General features: G+C 47.6%; 1 protein-coding gene across 31 annotated transcripts in view; it reads left to right on the top strand.

Moving 5' to 3' along the window:
* tacc (transforming acidic coiled-coil protein) overlaps window positions 1-16,744 on the top strand; it is a 295,278-nt gene that overhangs the window by 219,287 nt on the left and 59,247 nt on the right. For 28 of the 31 annotated variants that reach the window (XM_070090664.1, XM_070090657.1, XM_070090666.1 and 25 more), the window contains one exon: window positions 3,436-3,480. The exons of the other annotated variants lie outside the window; for them this stretch is intronic. In XM_070090664.1, the coding sequence (XP_069946765.1) occupies window positions 3,436-3,480 (45 nt within the window). The remainder of the gene's footprint in view (window positions 1-3,435; window positions 3,481-16,744) is intronic. 31 annotated transcript variants of the gene reach the window in all.

The raw sequence follows: 16,744 nt of genomic DNA, 5'->3' as shown, positions 1-16,744 counted from the left end.
TCCATCACAGTTGCCATTGAAAGTCACCTGCTTTCCTAAGTTAGTCCATTACATGGAGGGTTTACTGTATGTGAGGTCAAAATAAATAGATGTTGGAAATTAGTAATGGTATGAAGAGTTATTGGCAGTTTGGAGGGACATCTAAACTGTCATATCTGAGCGCCTCTGCAAAGACACTGATTTTGTATGAGTGATAGTGTTGAATGATGAAAGTTTTTTTTTTTCTTTCTTTTTGGGTCACCCTGCCTCGGTGGGAAATGGCCGACGTGTTAAAAAAAAAATGAATTGTCATTTCAGTAACTGGACATGGCTTTTAAAGGGAGGCTTTAGAATAGGTAAGGGATGTGTAGGTCAGGTGTTTACATTGAAGCATATTTTTACATATATATGTAACTCATTGGCCGTTTCCCACCAAGGCAGGGTGACCCAAAAAGAAAGAAAAAATTACTTTCATCATCATTCAACACTTTCACCATCACTTATACATAATCACGACAGTTTAGAAGTCCCTCCAAACTGCCAATGTCCCAAACCCCTCCTTTAAAGTGCAGGCCTTATACTTCCCATTTCCAGGACTCAAGTCCGGCTAACCGGTTTCCCAGAATTCCTTCACAAAATATTACCCTGCTCACACTCCAATAGCTCGTCAGGTCCCAAAAACCATTTGTCTCCATTCACTCCTATCTAACACGCTCACACATGTTTGCTGGAAGTCCAAGCCCCCTCACCCACAAAACCTCCTTTACTCCCACCCTCCAAAATTTCTGAGGACGACCCCTATGCCGCCCTCCTTCTCCTACAGATTAATACAGTCTCCATGCCATTCTACTTTGATCCATTCTCTCTAAATGACCAAACCACCTCAACAACCCCTCTTCAGCCCTCTGACTAATACTTTTAGTAACTCCACACCACCTCCTAGTATCCACACTCCGAATTCTCTGCATAATATTTACACCACACATTTAGATAAAGGTATGGAAGTTTTCATTGCAGTTATAGATTTAGAAAAGGCATATGACAGAGTGGATAGGGGAGCAATGTGGCAGATGTTGCAAGTGTATGGAATATGTAGTAAGTTACTAAATGCTGTAAAGAGTTTTTATGAGGATAGTGAGGCTCAGGTTAGGGTGTGTAGGAGAGAGGGAGATTTCTTCCCACCTACTTTGTAGGTCTTAGACAAGGGTGTGTAATGTCACCATGGGTGTTTAACATATTTATAGATGGGGTTGTAAAAGAAGTAAATGCTAGGGTGTTGGGGAGAGGGGTGGGATTAAATTATGGGGTGTCAAATACAAAATGGGAGTTGACAGTTACTTTTTGCTAATAATACTGTGCTTTTGTGGGATTCTAAAGAAAAGTTGCAAAGGTTAATGGACAAGTTTGGGAGGGTGTGTAAAGGTAGAAAGTTGAGAGTAAATAAGATAAGAGTAAAGTGATGAGGGTATCAAACAATTTAGTTAAAGAAAAAATGGATATCACATTGGCGGGTGGGCGTATGGAAGAAGTGAACGTTTTCAGATATTTGGGGGTTGACTTGTCAGCAGATAGGTTTATGAAGGATGAAGTAAACCATAAAACTGATTAAGGAAAAAGGTGAATGGTGCATTGAGGCATCTGTAGAGACAAAGAATGTTATCCATGGAGGCAAAGAAGGGAATGTACAGAAGTATAGTGATACCAACAATCTTATTTGGGTGTGAAGCATGGGTTGTAAATGCTGCAGCAAGGAGGCAGCTAGAGGTAGTAGAGATGTGTCTAAGGGCAGTGTGTGGTGTAAATATTATTCAGAGAATTCGTAGTGTGGAAATTAGGAGGTGTGGAATTACTAAAAGTATTAGTAAGGGGGCTGAGAGGGGCCGTTGAGGTAGTTTGGTCATTTAGAGAGACTGGAACAAAGTAGAATGACTTGGAGAACATATAAATCTGTTGGAGAAAGGTGGGGTAGGGGATGTCCCTGTAAAGGTTGGAGGGAGGGGGTAAAGAAGGTTTTGTGGGTGAGGGGCTTGGACTTCCAGCAAGAGTGCGTGAGCTTGTTAGATAGGAGTGAATGGAGACAAATGGTTTTTGGGACCTGACGAGCTATTGGAGTGTAAGCAGGGTAATATTTTGTGAAGGGATTCAGGGAAGCCGGTTGGCTGGACTTGAGTCCTGGAAATGGGAAGTGCAATGCCTGCACTTTAAAGGAGGGGTATAGGATATTGGCAGTTTGGAGGGACTTCTAAGTTATCGTATCTGAGCGCCTATGAGTGATGGTGACAGTGTTGAATGATTAAGTTTTTCTTTCTTTTTGGGTCACCCTGCCTTGGTGGGAAACGGCCAACGTGTTAAAGAAAAAATGTAGTGTTGTAGTAGCTATTTCTTTTGAATGTGTAGAAATTTGCACATAAGTTCCTTAAGAGAATAAAACCACGGAACAGGTGGGGTTTAAACCCATGACAAGCGAGTTGTAAAACTCCAGGCCAGTGTGTGAACCAGCTGTTTTATGACTCGCCATGGGTTCAAACCCCACCTGTTCTGTGGTGTTTGCAGTCGTGTTATGATTTCGTTAGCAAAATCACCTGGTGTCTGCCTCTGAAAAATGGGTCACCTGGCGTGGTTGATCTGTGTGTGACGACTACCGCAGCTCATCTGCAGCAGTGTAACCAAAGTACACTGAAAAAAGAAAAAAAATCCAAATTTAGTTATTGTTTTTATATACAAGTCACCAGTTACAAATCCCTGTTTGTGAAAATTGAACAGTACCTCAGAAATCTTCAAAACCTTTTTTGAAATTTGAAACAATCATAACTTCTGTACTAGTAAAGGGATATTAGGAAAATTAGTTTGTCACATACACTTTCATCGTCTACTGTAAGTGTTCCTCCTGCATTCTCATAGTTCTTTATTTTCAATTTTTATGTGACTAGGAAACTATTTAGATTTTATTTTTAGTCTTTTTGCTATATAGGTGTTAAGATTTAGTGGAGGATGAGGATGGTATCAATATTATTTAGTATTCCTGGGAGCGGAGTGTATAGGACTGGCGGTATGCTTGATTGTTAGGTGACTGTCGTGGGTGAGTGTATGTTTTGGGGAAGAGGTAGTCACTGCTGTGCTGGGGAAGGGAGGCTTGTGGGAGAATGAAAGAGTGAGGGATATGGGTGGAAGAAAGTAGAGCAAAGATGATGTAGATGAATATAATTGGATTTAGGGGGGGGGGAGTACCAGTTAACTAGCTGATGTGTGTTACTAGCCTTGCCTGCTTGATAATACCTGAGTATTTTGTATGTCATTATCATATCCCACTTGTTCTATCTTTTCTGGTGGAGGTTACCTGGAGGTTACCTGGAGTTAAGATAAATTCCTTAAGTCTCATAGCCTTTTATTCTGAGTTCTAGTACCATTCATTGTGAACCTCTGTATTTTCTCTAGTGTCTTTACATGCTTAATCAGGTGTGGGCTCCATGCTGGCACTGCTTACTACAAGGTGGGCCCAATGTAAGCAATATATGATGTTCTAAATGAATCTTTGCTAAGCTTCCTGAAAATAGTTTTCAAGTTAGCTACATTTACATATGCCACTGAGGTTATATGAGTTGGTGATCTGCTTGGTGCTAGTTTTACAATCACCTCTTATGTCATGTTTGCAGTATTATATTTTACCTGTGTGAGTGCGTGCGTGTGTGTGTGTGTGTGTGTGTTTGTACTCGCCTGTTTGTGTATGTGCGTGTTTGTTTTGGGCATGTTGGACTGCCTGTGTGTGCACATCTTTGTATTTTATGTGCGCGCGCATGTGCATGCATTTTAAGTGTGTGTGAGTGCGTGCGCATGTGTGCATGCATGAATGCGTGCGTGCAGGTGGATGTGTGCAGGCGCTGGGAGTGGATGGGTGTGTAAGAGGATATTGTGTTGAGGCTCACTTCCTGGCGGTCACGGCCATGATCGCCTACTTTCATCAGTGTCTTGGCTGACCTATCTGCTGATAGCTTACACACACACACACACACACACACACACACACACACACACACACACACACACACACACACACACACACACACACACACACACACACACACACACACACACACCACACACCACACACCACACACACACACACACACACACACACACACACACACACACACACACACACACACACACACACACACACACACACACACACACACAAGCAGGAGTTCCGGAGTGTGTACCTCGACCGAGACAGAACACAGGACGAAAGGAAGACAATGAAAGAGAGAGTTCAAAAACGAAAGGAGAAATGGGAGGAAATGAAAAAGGAGAGCAGAATAACCCAGGATCAAATGGAAGGACAAGCGCACCCCCCAGAAACACCTGCAGAAGGACTCCAGCCACGACACCCCCAAGGCAACTGAACATTCCAAACCAACCATCACACACCGATCCCTCTGTTTCCACCCCCCGCACCACAGTTACAGTATTAGAACAGAAGTTGAAGGTTTGGTACACAAATGCAGATGGATTAACGAATAAACATGAGGAATGGCAAGAAAGAATCAATGAGAAGTCCCCAGACATCATAGCAGTTACAGAAACAAAACTCATGGAGACAATAACAGATGCAATCTTCCCACCAGGATACCAGATCATGAGGAAAGATAGAAGGGGTAGGGGGGGAGGTGGGGTTGCTCTGCTCGTAAAAAACAGATGGAAATTCGAGAAAATGGAAGGAATAGATGAGACAGGAGAAAGAGACTACATAGCAGGTACACTTCAGTCTGGGGAACACAAAGTGGTCATTGCAGTGATGTATAATCCACCACAGAACTGCAGGAGGCCAAGAGAGGAATATGAAGAGAGCAACAGAGCAATGGTGGACACACTTGCTGAGGTGGCAAGAAGAGCTCACTCCAGCAGAGCAAAGTTGCTGGTTATGGGGGATTTCAACCACAGGGAGATTGACTGGGAAAACCTGGAGCCACATGGGGGTCCCAAAACATGGAGAGCCAGGATGTTGGACGTGGTGCTGGAAAACCTCATGCACCAACATGTTAAGGACACTACCAGAGTGAGAGGGGAGGATGAACCAGCAAGATTGGACCTTGTGTTCACCCTGGGCAGCTCAGACATTGAGGACATCAAGTATGAGAGTCCCCTAGGAGCTAGCGACCACGTGGTTCTGTGCTTTGAATACATAGTAGAGCTGCAAGTGGAGAGAATAACAGGAGTAGAATGGGAAAAGCCTGACTATAAAAGAGGGGACTACATAGGGTTGAAGAACTTCATGCGGGAGGTCCAGTGGGACAGAGAACTGGCAGGAAAGCCAGTAAATGAAATGATGGAATATGTAGCAACAAAATGCAAGGAGGCAGTGGAAAGGTTCATTCCCAAGGGCAACAGTAACAACGGGAAGACCAGAACAAGCCCCTGGTTTACCCGACGGTGTAAGGAGGCAAAAACAAAGTGCAATAGAGAATGGAAAAAGTACAGAAGGCAGAGAACACACGAAAATAGGGAGATCAGTCGCAGAGCCAGGAATGAGTACGCACAGGTAAGGAGGGAGGCCCAGCGACAGTATGAAAATGACATAGCATCGAGAATCAAGACTGACCCGAAACTGTTGTATAGCCACATCAGGAGGAAGACAACAGTCAAAGACCAGGTGATCAGATTAAGGACAGAAGGTGGAGAACTCACAAGAAATGATCAGGAGGTATGTGAGGAGCTGAACAGGAGATTTAAGGAAGTTTTTACAGTAGAGACAGGAAGGGCTGTGGGAAGACAGCACAGAAGGGAACATCAAGAGGGAATATACCAACAAGTGTTGGATGACATACGAACAACTGAGGAGGAGGTGAAGAAGCTCTTAAGTGACCTTGACACCTCAAAGGCGATGGGACCGGACAACATCTCCCCATGGGTCCTTAGAGAAGGAGCAGAGATGCTGTGTGTGCCTCTAACCACAATCTTCAACACATCCCTTGAAACTGGGCAACTACCTGAGAAATGGAAGACAGCTAATGTAGTCCCCATATTTAAGAAAGGAAACAGAAACGAGGCACTAAACTACAGACCTGTGTCTCTGACATGTATTGTGTGCAAAGTCATGGAGAAGATTATCAGGAGGAGAGTGGTCGAACACCTGGAAAGGAACAAGATTATAAATGAAAACCAGCATGGGTTCATGGAAGGCAAATCTTGTATCACAAACCTCCTGGAGTTTTATGACAAGGTAACAGAAGTAAGACACGAGAGAGAGGGTTGGGTAGATTGCGTTTTCCTAGACTGCAGGAAGGCCTTTGACACAGTTCCCCACAAGAGATTAGTGCAGAAGCTGGAGGATCAGGCACACATAAAAGGAAGGGCACTGCAATGGATAAGGGAATACCTGACAGGGAGGCAGCAACGAGTCATGGTACGTGAAGAGGTATCACAGTGGGCGCCTGTTACGAGCGGGGTCCCACAGGGGTCAGTTCTAGGACCAGTGCTATTTTTGATATATGTGAACGACATGATGGAAGGAATAGACTCTGAAGTGTCCCTGTTCGCAGATGACGTGAAGTTGATGAGAAGAATTAAATCGGACGAGGATGAGGCAGGACTGCAAAGAGACCTGGAGAGGCTGGACATGTGGTCCAGTAACTGGCTCCTCGAATTCAATCCAGCCAAATGCAAAGTCATGAAGATTGGGGAGGGGCAAAGAAGACCGCAGACAGAATATAGGCTAGGTGGACAAAGACTACAGACCTCACTCAGGGAGAAAGACCTTGGGGTGACCATAACACCGAGTACATCACCGGAGGCACACATCAACCAAATAACCGCTGCAGCATACGGGCGCCTGGCAAACCTGAGAATAGCGTTCCGATACCTCAATAAGGAATCGTTCAAGACACTGTACACTGTGTATGTTAGGCCCATACTGGAGTATGCAGCACCAGTCTGGAACCCACACCTGGTCAAGCACGTCAAGAAGTTAGAGAAAGTACAAAGGTTTGCAACAAGGCTAGTCCCAGAGCTCAAGGGAATGTCGTACGAGGAAAGGTTAAGGGAAATCGGACTGACGACACTGGAGGACAGAAGGGTCAGGGGAGACATGATAACGACATACAAGATACTGCGGGGAATAGACAAGGTGGACAGAGATAGGATGTTCCAGAGAGGGGACACAGGGACAAGGGGTCACAACTGGAAGCTGAAGACTCAGACGAGTCACAGGGACGTTAGGAAGTATTTCTTCAGTCATAGAGTTGTCAGCAAGTGGAATAGCCTAGCAAGTGAAGTAGTGGAGGCAGGAACCATACATAGTTTTAAGAAGAGGTATGACAAAGCTCAGGAAGCAGAGAGAGAGAGGATCCAGTAGCGATCAGTGAAGAGGCGGGGCCAGGAGCTGAGTCTCGACCCCTGCAACCACAATTAGGTGAGTACAATTAGGTGAGTACACACACACACACACACCACACACACACACACCACACACCACACACACACACACACACACCACACACCACACACACCACACACACCACACACACCACACACACACACACACACACACACACACACACACACACACACACACACACACACACACACACACACACACACACACACACACACACACACACACACACACACACACACACACACAGACACACACACACAGACACACACACACACAGACACACACAGACACACACACACACACACACACACACACACACACACACACACACACACACACACACACACACACACACACACACACACACACACACACACACACATACACACGTACGTACGCACGTACACACAGCAATTCCTGCAATGCCAGCTTATTGGACGCGCGGCACTGGCATGTATTAGAACGCGTGCCAAAAGCATGTTTACCCAGCAGTGCCAAAGTTTATTGAAGCTTCATTCAGAACATTGCTTACAAGCCTCAGTTTACAAAGCTCTTTTATTTAATTTACGAAATTTATAGGCTGCAATATACAGTTGTGTAATGCTTGAAAAAAAAAAGGAGATACTGCAGTGCATTTTTTTTTTTGGGCCGTAGAATATAATAGTGTATAAACTTGACCCTGGTGTGGCGGTGAACAGGTGTGGCGGTGAACAGGTGTGGCGGTGAACAGGTGTGGTGAACAGGTGTGAACAGGTGTGGTGGTGAACAGGTGTGGCGGTGAACAGGTGTGGTGAACAGGTGTGGTGAACAGGTGTGGTGGTGAACAGGTGTGGCGGTGAACAGGTGTGGTGAACAGGTGTGAACAGGTGTGGTGGTGAACAGGTGTGGCGGTGAACAGGTGTGGCGGTGAACAGGTGTGGCGGTGAACAGGTGTGAACAGGTGTGGCGGTGAACAGGTGTGGCGGTGAACAGGTGTGGCGGTGAACAGGTGTGGCGGTGAACAGGTGTGGTGGTGAACAGGTGTGGCGGTGAACAGGTGTGGCGGTGAACAGGTGTGGCGGTGAACAGGTGTGGTGGTGAACAGGTGTGGCGGTGAACAGGTGTGGCGGTGAACAGGTGTGGTGGTGAGCAGGTGTGGTGGTGAACAGGTGTGGCGGTGAACAGGTGTGGTGAACAGGTGTGGCGGTGAACAGGTGTGGTGAACAGGTGTGGCGGTGAACAGGTGTGGCGGTGAACAGGTGTGGTGAACAGGTGTGGCGGTGAACAGGTGTGGTGGTGAATAGGTGTGGCGGTGAACAGGTGTGAACAGGTGTGGTGAACAGGTGTGGCGGTGAACAGGTGTGGCGGTGAACAGGTGTGGTGGTGAACAGGTGTGGCGGTGAACAGGTGTGGTGGTGAACAGGTGTGGTGGTGAACAGGTGTGGCGGTGAACAGGTGTGGTGAACAGGTGTGGCGGTGAACAGGTGTGGCGGTGAACAGGTGTGGCGGTGAACAGGTGTGGCGGTGAACAGGTGTGGCGGTGAACAGGTGTGGTGGTGAACAGGTGTGGCGGTGAACAGGTGTGGTGGTGAACAGGGAACATAGTTCTTAACTGCATCACGTCGGGAAAAGTTTACATCACGTAGGGAAAAAGTTTGCATCACGGCCTGTTAGCGGCGAGGCTGGCGGTCTGTTAGCGGCGAGGCTGGCGGTCTGTTAGCGGCGAGGCTGGCGGCCTGTTAGCGGCGAGGCTGGCGGCCTGTTAGCGGCGAGGCTGGCGGTCTGTTAGCGGCGAGGCTGGCGGCCTGTTAGCGGCGAGGCTGGCGGCCTGTTAGCGGCGAGGCTGGTGGTCTGTTAGCGGCGAGGCTGGCGGCCTGTTAGCGGCGAGGCTGGCGGCCTGTTAGCGGCGAGGCTGGCGGTCTGTTAGCGGCGAGGCTGGCGGCCTGTTAGCGGCGAGGCTGGCGGCCTGTTAGCGGCGAGGCTGGCGGTCTGTTAGCGGCGAGGCTGGCGGCCTGTTAGCGGCGAGGCTGGCGGCCTGTTAGCGGCGAGGCTGGCGGCCTGTTAGCGGCGAGGCTGGCGGCCTGTTAGCGGCGAGGCTGGCGGCCTGTTAGCGGCGAGGCTGGCGGCCTGTTAGCGGCGAGGCTGGCGGCCTGTTAGCGGCGAGGCTGGCGGCCTGTTAGCGGCGAGGCTGGCGGCCTGTTAGCGGCGAGGCTGGCGGCCTGTTAGCGGCGAGACTGGCGGCCTGTTAGCGGCGAGGCTGGTGGCCTGTTAGCGGCGAGGCTGGCGGCCTGTTAGCGGCGAGGCTGGCGGCCTGTTAGCGGCGAGGCTGGCGGCCTGTTAGCGGCGAGGCTGGCGGCCTGTTAGCAGCGAGGCTGGCGGCCTGTTAGCAGCGAGGCTGGCGGCCTGTTAGCAGCGAGGCTGGCAGCCTGTTAGCGGCGAGGCTGGCAGCCTGTTAGCAGCGAGGCTGGCAGCGTGTTAGCGGCGAGGCTGGCGGCCTGTTAGCAGCGAGGCTGGCGGCCTGTTAGCGGCGAGGCTGGCAGTCTGTTAGCAGCGAGGCTGGCGGCCTGTTAGCAGCGAGGCTGGCAGCCTGTTAGCGGCGAGGCTGGCAGCCTGTTAGCGGCGAGGCTGGCAGCGTGTTAGCGGCGAGGCTGGCGGCCTGTTAGCGGCGAGGCTGGCAGCGTGTTAGCGGCGAGGCTGGCAGCCTGTTGGCGGCGAGGCTGGCAGCGTGTTAGCGGCGAGGCTGGCAGCGTGTTAGCGGCGAGGCTGGCAGCCTGTTAGCGGCGAGGCTGGCAGCCTGTTAGCGGCGAGGCTGGCGGCCTGTTAGCGGCGAGGCTGGCGGCCTGTTAGCGGCGAGGCTGGCGGCCTGTTAGCGGCGAGGCTGGCAGCCTGTTGGCGGCGAGGCTGGCAGCGTGTTAGCGGCGAGGCTGGAAGCCTGTTAACGGCGAGGCTGGCAGCCTGTTAGCGGCGAGGCTGGCAGCCTGTTAACGGCGAGGCTGGCAGCCTGTTAACGGCGAGGCTGGCAACCTGTTAACGGCGAGGCTGGCGGCCTGTTAGCGGCGAGGCTGGCGGCCTGTTAGCGGCGAGGCTGGCAGCCTGTTAGCGGCGAGGCTGGCAGCCTGTTAACGGCGAGGCTGGCAGCCTGTTAACGGCGAGGCTGGCGGCCTGTTAGCGGCGAGGCTAACAAGAAAATATGCAGCCAGAGCTATTGCTACGTGCAACAAGAATGCATCGAGAGCTTCGCTAGCTCATGCAACGAAATCTTCCTTACAACACTAATATGTAGTGTGTGATAAATGGTTTGAAAAAACCGACAAGTTGAAGATTGAGACACTTATGCAACATATGGGAATTTTTATTGAGGAACCGTTTCGCCACACAGTGGTTTCATCAGTCCAATACAAAGCAGAAAGTTGTAAGGAGAGGAGTTTGAGGTAATCAGTCCCTCAGCCAGGAGTCGATGTGCTCAGTCCATCAATCTTGTAGAATGTACAGCATAGGGCTTTTTTCTCAATAAACATTCCCATGTGTTGCATAAGTGTCTCAATATTCAAGTTGTCGGTTTTTCAAACCATTTATCACATCTGTCAGACACTGCAGCATCATGGGATCTTGATACAAAGAATTCTTCAACATTTGTCCAACCTTTGAACGAAGACCTGCTTCGACTAGTGGATGGTACCACTATGACCCCGCCTCCTCCTGCTTCGCCTCACCTGACTACAGTATACAAGCCACGTCTACGGCCCTATGCTGTACATTCTACAAGATTGATGGACTGAACATATCGACTCCAGGCTGAGGGACTGATCACCTCAAACTACTCCTCTCCTTACACCTTTCTGTTTTGTATTGGACTAATGAAGCCACTGTGTGACGAAACGTTTCCTCAATAAAGATTCCCCTTTGTTGATAAGTGTTTCAGTTTTCACTAATATGAAGGTTCAATTGAAGCGGCTATATGTAGCAGTATTGTTACAATTTTGTCTTCTATACAAGGGGACAATTTGTGGAAGTTTTTGTTAAGGTCACTTGAATGGCAGTCTTGATTTTGCACCCTGTCCTCTGCCGTTAATAAATAGCGTGTGCTTTCCATCCATTTCAGCAACGGCGATGATTCTCATTGTGTACGTTATAATTATAAGGTGATTGTATGTAACACTTCATATTTCAGTAATAAAAGAAGTGTAACTATATACTGTTGGAACTATATTACACACACACTTTGGTCACCTGGTGTAATTTTTGGAAAGAAGAAATCGATCTTGAAAGATACGCTTGCTTTGTGTGTATGTAGGCTTGTATTAGCGAGTCAGTGGCGGTCTAGAAGTCATTCGTAGGTAATCTGGTTCTTGCCTTACCTATGTTTGACCTGACTAGCGTGATGTTCGTGTGGGAAATATGAATGCTACACATGACCATAAAAATTGGATTTGTTCTGCCTTAATACTGTTCTGTGGACAAGGTTTCTTGTGGTAGTAGTGGAGAACAATGGACATAGTGCATCATACAGGAACTGTTTTTACACAGCCGCCTTTTATAATTTTCATGAGTTAAATGCAGTACTGTTACAACTTAAATGTGTTTAATTGCCATGCATTGTCGTTTCACTTAACTTGACGCATTGTAATTAGTCCTTTATTCATAAATTACTTACGTAAGAAATTTTAGCATTTATTGTTTGTGTGTGTGTGTGTGTGTGTGTGTGTGTGTGTGTGTGTGTGTGTGTGTGTGTGTGTGTGTGTGTGTGTGTGTGTAAAAGTACGATTTCGAAGAGTATAGTGAAAGCTGGTACGCAACAATTAGCTTTGGTGCAATATCGATTAAGTATTTCAGTGTTAAAGAAATTTGAGGTTGCATTACTTAAGGTCTCGGTCTCTCTCTCTCTCTCTCTCTCTCTCTCTCTCTCTCTCTCTCTCTCTCTCTCTCTCTCTCTCTCTCTCTCTCTCTCTCTCTCTCTCTCTCTCTCTCTCTCTCTCTCTCTCTCTCTCTCTCTCTCTCCCCTTTCTTTCCTTACCCTTTACACCTGGAATATTGCTGCGTCTTTCACTGCCCCCCCCCCGTCCTTTCCTTCCCTTTTCCTTCTCAGAAGCCTGCGACGCGCACCATTTAGTTTAACAAACTTTGGGACACCCCCTCGGTGTGCAGCTCCTCTATTCTATATGATGGTTACACTGTGGGAACAAAACTAGCTGTGCTTCCCATGTTATGTTTCATCACATGATGACTTGCATAGAGGAGGCTATTATTAATCAACTCACTATACTATAGTGACTAGGTTCAGTAGCTATGAGTTTTTAAAAGGGTTCATTCCAACTGGGCTGAAGTTAATATTACATTATAAAGGAACCACCATGTCTCATGTTGACCTTTCCCACAGAAGGAATAAATTAAAGCTATGAAGGCATCTGTGCCGGGTAAGTATACGAGGGTATCATTAACAGAGATCGACCGACTGACTCGGTGAGTGTACATAGACACATGCACTAACCATGGAGGGTTTTTCAACGCGCAAATTACTAACAGATAAAATTACAATCATACTTCAAAATTGAGAGTTAGTCTAATCAAAGTGATAACATGTATGATAGGCTGAAATCTTAACTGTTGGGGGTCCTACACACACTACACCATCGATTCACTAATAGTTACTTAATCGATTATTTTACACACATTCTGAGTCAGTCAATGAACACTTGTATTGATAAGACTAGAAATAATTTCACAATGCCCCCTCACACGATGAAATTATATCTATTTTGGTTGCATCAACTGAGATTCAGCTTATTAGGAGGCTAAGATACGAGGACGTGTAACTGGCACCATATATAGCAGGGAAGCCTCTCCACTGTCCCAGTCTCGGTGACCTTAGTCGTATATGAATATGGCTCGTCCACTAACGCTTTATCACTTTTGTTTTACACATGGTATCAGACGTTTGCGCGCACTGCAGTTGTGTTGAATAATACTTAAGTGGAATAATTGTTGTAGAAAACGTGTTACCTATTTAGCACAAGAAGAGAAGCTCATCTGGCATTATTATTATCATGGAACGTTAAACCCGTTGGGATTGTACAGCGCCTGTGGGGGGGGGAGGCATTCAGGCTCAAATCAGGTAACTGGAATACAGGTCCAATTCCCTACATCAAGAGCCCCTCACCAGCGTCAAGGAACCTCCCTTGATGGGTCGTCTGGCCTTGAATGATTACAACTCAGTATCGACCCCGTTTGCGTTAATGTGAGTCTTATACAGGTGGAAACCAGAAGTGGGTCGGTGGGCTGCACACCCACCTGCTTCATCACTCCCACTGCATTCTAAAAAGAAAGTTTGGTTTTAGGAGGTTAAAGAGGGAGGTGAGGTGGTGGAAGCGTGACTGGACTGGCCAAGGCTTGTTCATGGGGTCTGGTGGGGTGGGTGGCAGGGCCTTCAGGGTAGAGAGGAGTTAAGTGAAAACTAACGTTTTGGACATTTCTAATTTTTGTTTTCTATATAGAAAAGAAATTACATTTTAAATTTCAGTTCAAGACGGGAAAGGCGGTACAAATGAATGTGGCGGAATATTGTGTAATGTGTGCTGGAATGATGTATAAGCTCACATACGCACTGGAGGCTGACTGGATGCTTGCGACTGAGTGTTATCAGTTTGGTTGTTGCTTTTGTGGTGTTAACAGTGTTGTGCGCCCTCCTGCACTACCTTGCCATGCTTTCACCTGATACATGTTATATCGAGTGATCAATATTTGGAAATGAGAATTAAACGTGTTACTTGTAATAGTAAAACATTAAAGAAAATATATTAATAGGTCTTAACTAGGACAATATAATCTATTGCTTATTTCCACGCCTTATATTTTTCGTGAAACGTGTTAGAAAGTGTGATGAAAGTAAGCTGTAGTGGTGATAAACCTGGTGATGTAGAGCGATTTATCACTAGTAGCAACAATTGATGCAGCGACGGTAGCAGTAGCTGCAGAGAGTGACGCATCGAGTGCTGGTAGCAGCAACGTTGCGGGAGTAGGAATCACTTGTGAGTGTAGCAACCAACATAAGTGAGAAAGATGCGGGTGGGTGAGAGAGACGGGTCTAAGCCACCTGCTGATGGAAGCTCCAGCGTGAAGACCTATAAGAATGAAATGTTCGTCTCTCTCATCTGCTCCTGGGAGAGGTAAATCATCATGCTGGTTGGTTCACCCCGGGAAACCCTCGCTGCGTAATTGAAATCCATCCTGTGCGATAGAGTATGAGGGTGTTAGATAAACATGACACCTTGTAAATTGGCATATGCAGTACATCAGGGTAGCCACATAATGTGTGATATTTTGCTACCTGGCACGAGGAACCTCAGCAGTAAATTTAGTGTTATCTATGCTTCAAGAAGGGGTACCTAAATGCCGGCGAAGGACTCTCCACCCAACCTGATTATCCCTCATTTCCTGCAGGTTTATTGCTTCTTTGTAAATGTAAATAATTTAACGTTATCTATTGATTTCCCTGTTTGATTTGTACATGAATAAAAAGTGTCGATATTGTATAGGTACGGGTTCTAATGTTTTAGTAAATATATTAAAAACTCGCTGGGGTACTCATGGCTGTATTTTAGTAAAAATGTTGTTAAAGGCTCGCGTGATGGGTTGCGTGTGCAGATTTCAAGGTTGGGTATACAAGATCTGCATCGTGTGGGCCGATAGCTCTCTTACGTTTCCTCTAAATTCTTTTACCACAAACCACCAGCTACACTGGGATAAATGATGGTGTGGTGGCTCGTTGTGCTCTTGTACTCACCTCCATTCCGCCACCCTCCAACATCTCTTGCCCCACATTCCCCTCCCCACAGTCTCGTAATAAACTCCCCCATCCTCCACTATGGGAAAACTCTCAATTGACTCCTCACTACAAAGCTTCTCTTTCCTCCGCTCTGGGGAAATCCTCTTCAAGGGGGGCTCCTTGGCGTGGTGAAGAGGCTCTTGGTCTGAGGAATTAGACCTATCGGTCTTCTTCCTCAGACCGAACCTAATTACCCCCCAATCTCCCCTCCCCTATCCCATCCTCCCCATCCTCCCCTTTTTCCTTTCCTCCTCCTCCTCCCCACTCCTCCCTTTTGCCCTTCCTCTTTTTGTCCTTTGGGATTTCTCCCACAGGCACGCTAGTTCCTAGGTAGAGGAAAGGACACCGGGGTCGATCCCATTCCGTTGAGGTTTCTTGGCGGTGGCGTAGTTTGCCGTGGAATCTGGATTGCCTAGGGATGTCCCGATCCCTCTCCGGTATCCCGGAGTAGCTTTGGGTGTCTTTTGGGCGACGGGTGTATCTCTGGAAGCCACCTTTCGGATTCCGGGGGTGGTGGCTGAAGGAGGTATGCTTTGTGGCGGATATCCGGCCGCCCTCTCTTTTGTCCACCGAGGTAGCTCGGCAGATGTGAGGTTGCTATCCCAGATTGCTGGTTTACTGGCATGAAGGGTAGGGTATGGCACGGGTTCCATGCTGCATCTGCGCTACTAGCGGTGTCGAGTCCTCTTGGGCGCGGAGGGAGATTTCTGGCCCTTTCATTCCTCCTAGGAACTATCCCTCCCCGGTCCCCCCTTTTTTTTTTTCTTTTTTTTATTTTTATTTTCTTTTCTTCTTTCTTTTTTTTTCTTAAAAACAAAAAGAAAGAAGTAACCTAACCATGGCAGCCCTAGTCCATGAACCTTTTACCCCCGGGCCCCTTCTTGATACCGCACCCCGTTCTGACCCCGCCTCGTCTTTGGACCACTCTTCAGACATTCCTCATGCCTCTGTACCTATTGCCGGTGCTGTTTCCTCACCTGCTTCAGGTACTGAGGCCTCGACTGACTCCTTCGATTTATCAGACCTTCGCTCTCCTCTGACTATGCTTCCGGCCTCTCCCTCTACGGTGCGGCAATTTTCAAATCGCCGACCCGTTCCACGTCGGACCAACTCTGGTCCCACGCCTAAACGTCAACGACAATTACCTGCTGATGATACTTCTCCACCTTCACCTTCTCGTTCTTCTCAGAAAAGATCGACACGTCCTTCACTACCTTTCCACGCTCAGTTTCAGACTGAACAGTGGACTAAATTCTTCACTTTACGACCAACTTCCTCTACTGCCTATCTTTCTGACCATAGTATTGGCAAGGCACTCCTACGCCATGTTGGTAAAGATATTTCTTTTCATGCTCTTAAGAGCGGTACGCGCATCATTACCGTACAGAATGCTACCCAGGCTCGTGAGCTCTCTCGTCTTTCCCATATAGATACTGTTCCTGTCACCCTTGAAAAACATCATTCCCTCAATTCTTGTAGTGGTACCGTTATTCTGCCCCATACCATAGTTCAACAAAATTTCCAGACATGTGGCACCGACATTCTAGAACAGCTGGAACTCCAAGATCTCCCAA

Source organism: Cherax quadricarinatus, chromosome 32 (genome assembly GCF_038502225.1).
Source record: "Cherax quadricarinatus isolate ZL_2023a chromosome 32, ASM3850222v1, whole genome shotgun sequence".
Lineage (NCBI taxonomy): Eukaryota > Metazoa > Arthropoda > Malacostraca > Decapoda > Parastacidae > Cherax > Cherax quadricarinatus.
This window is presented reverse-complemented; position numbering and strand designations above follow the sequence as displayed.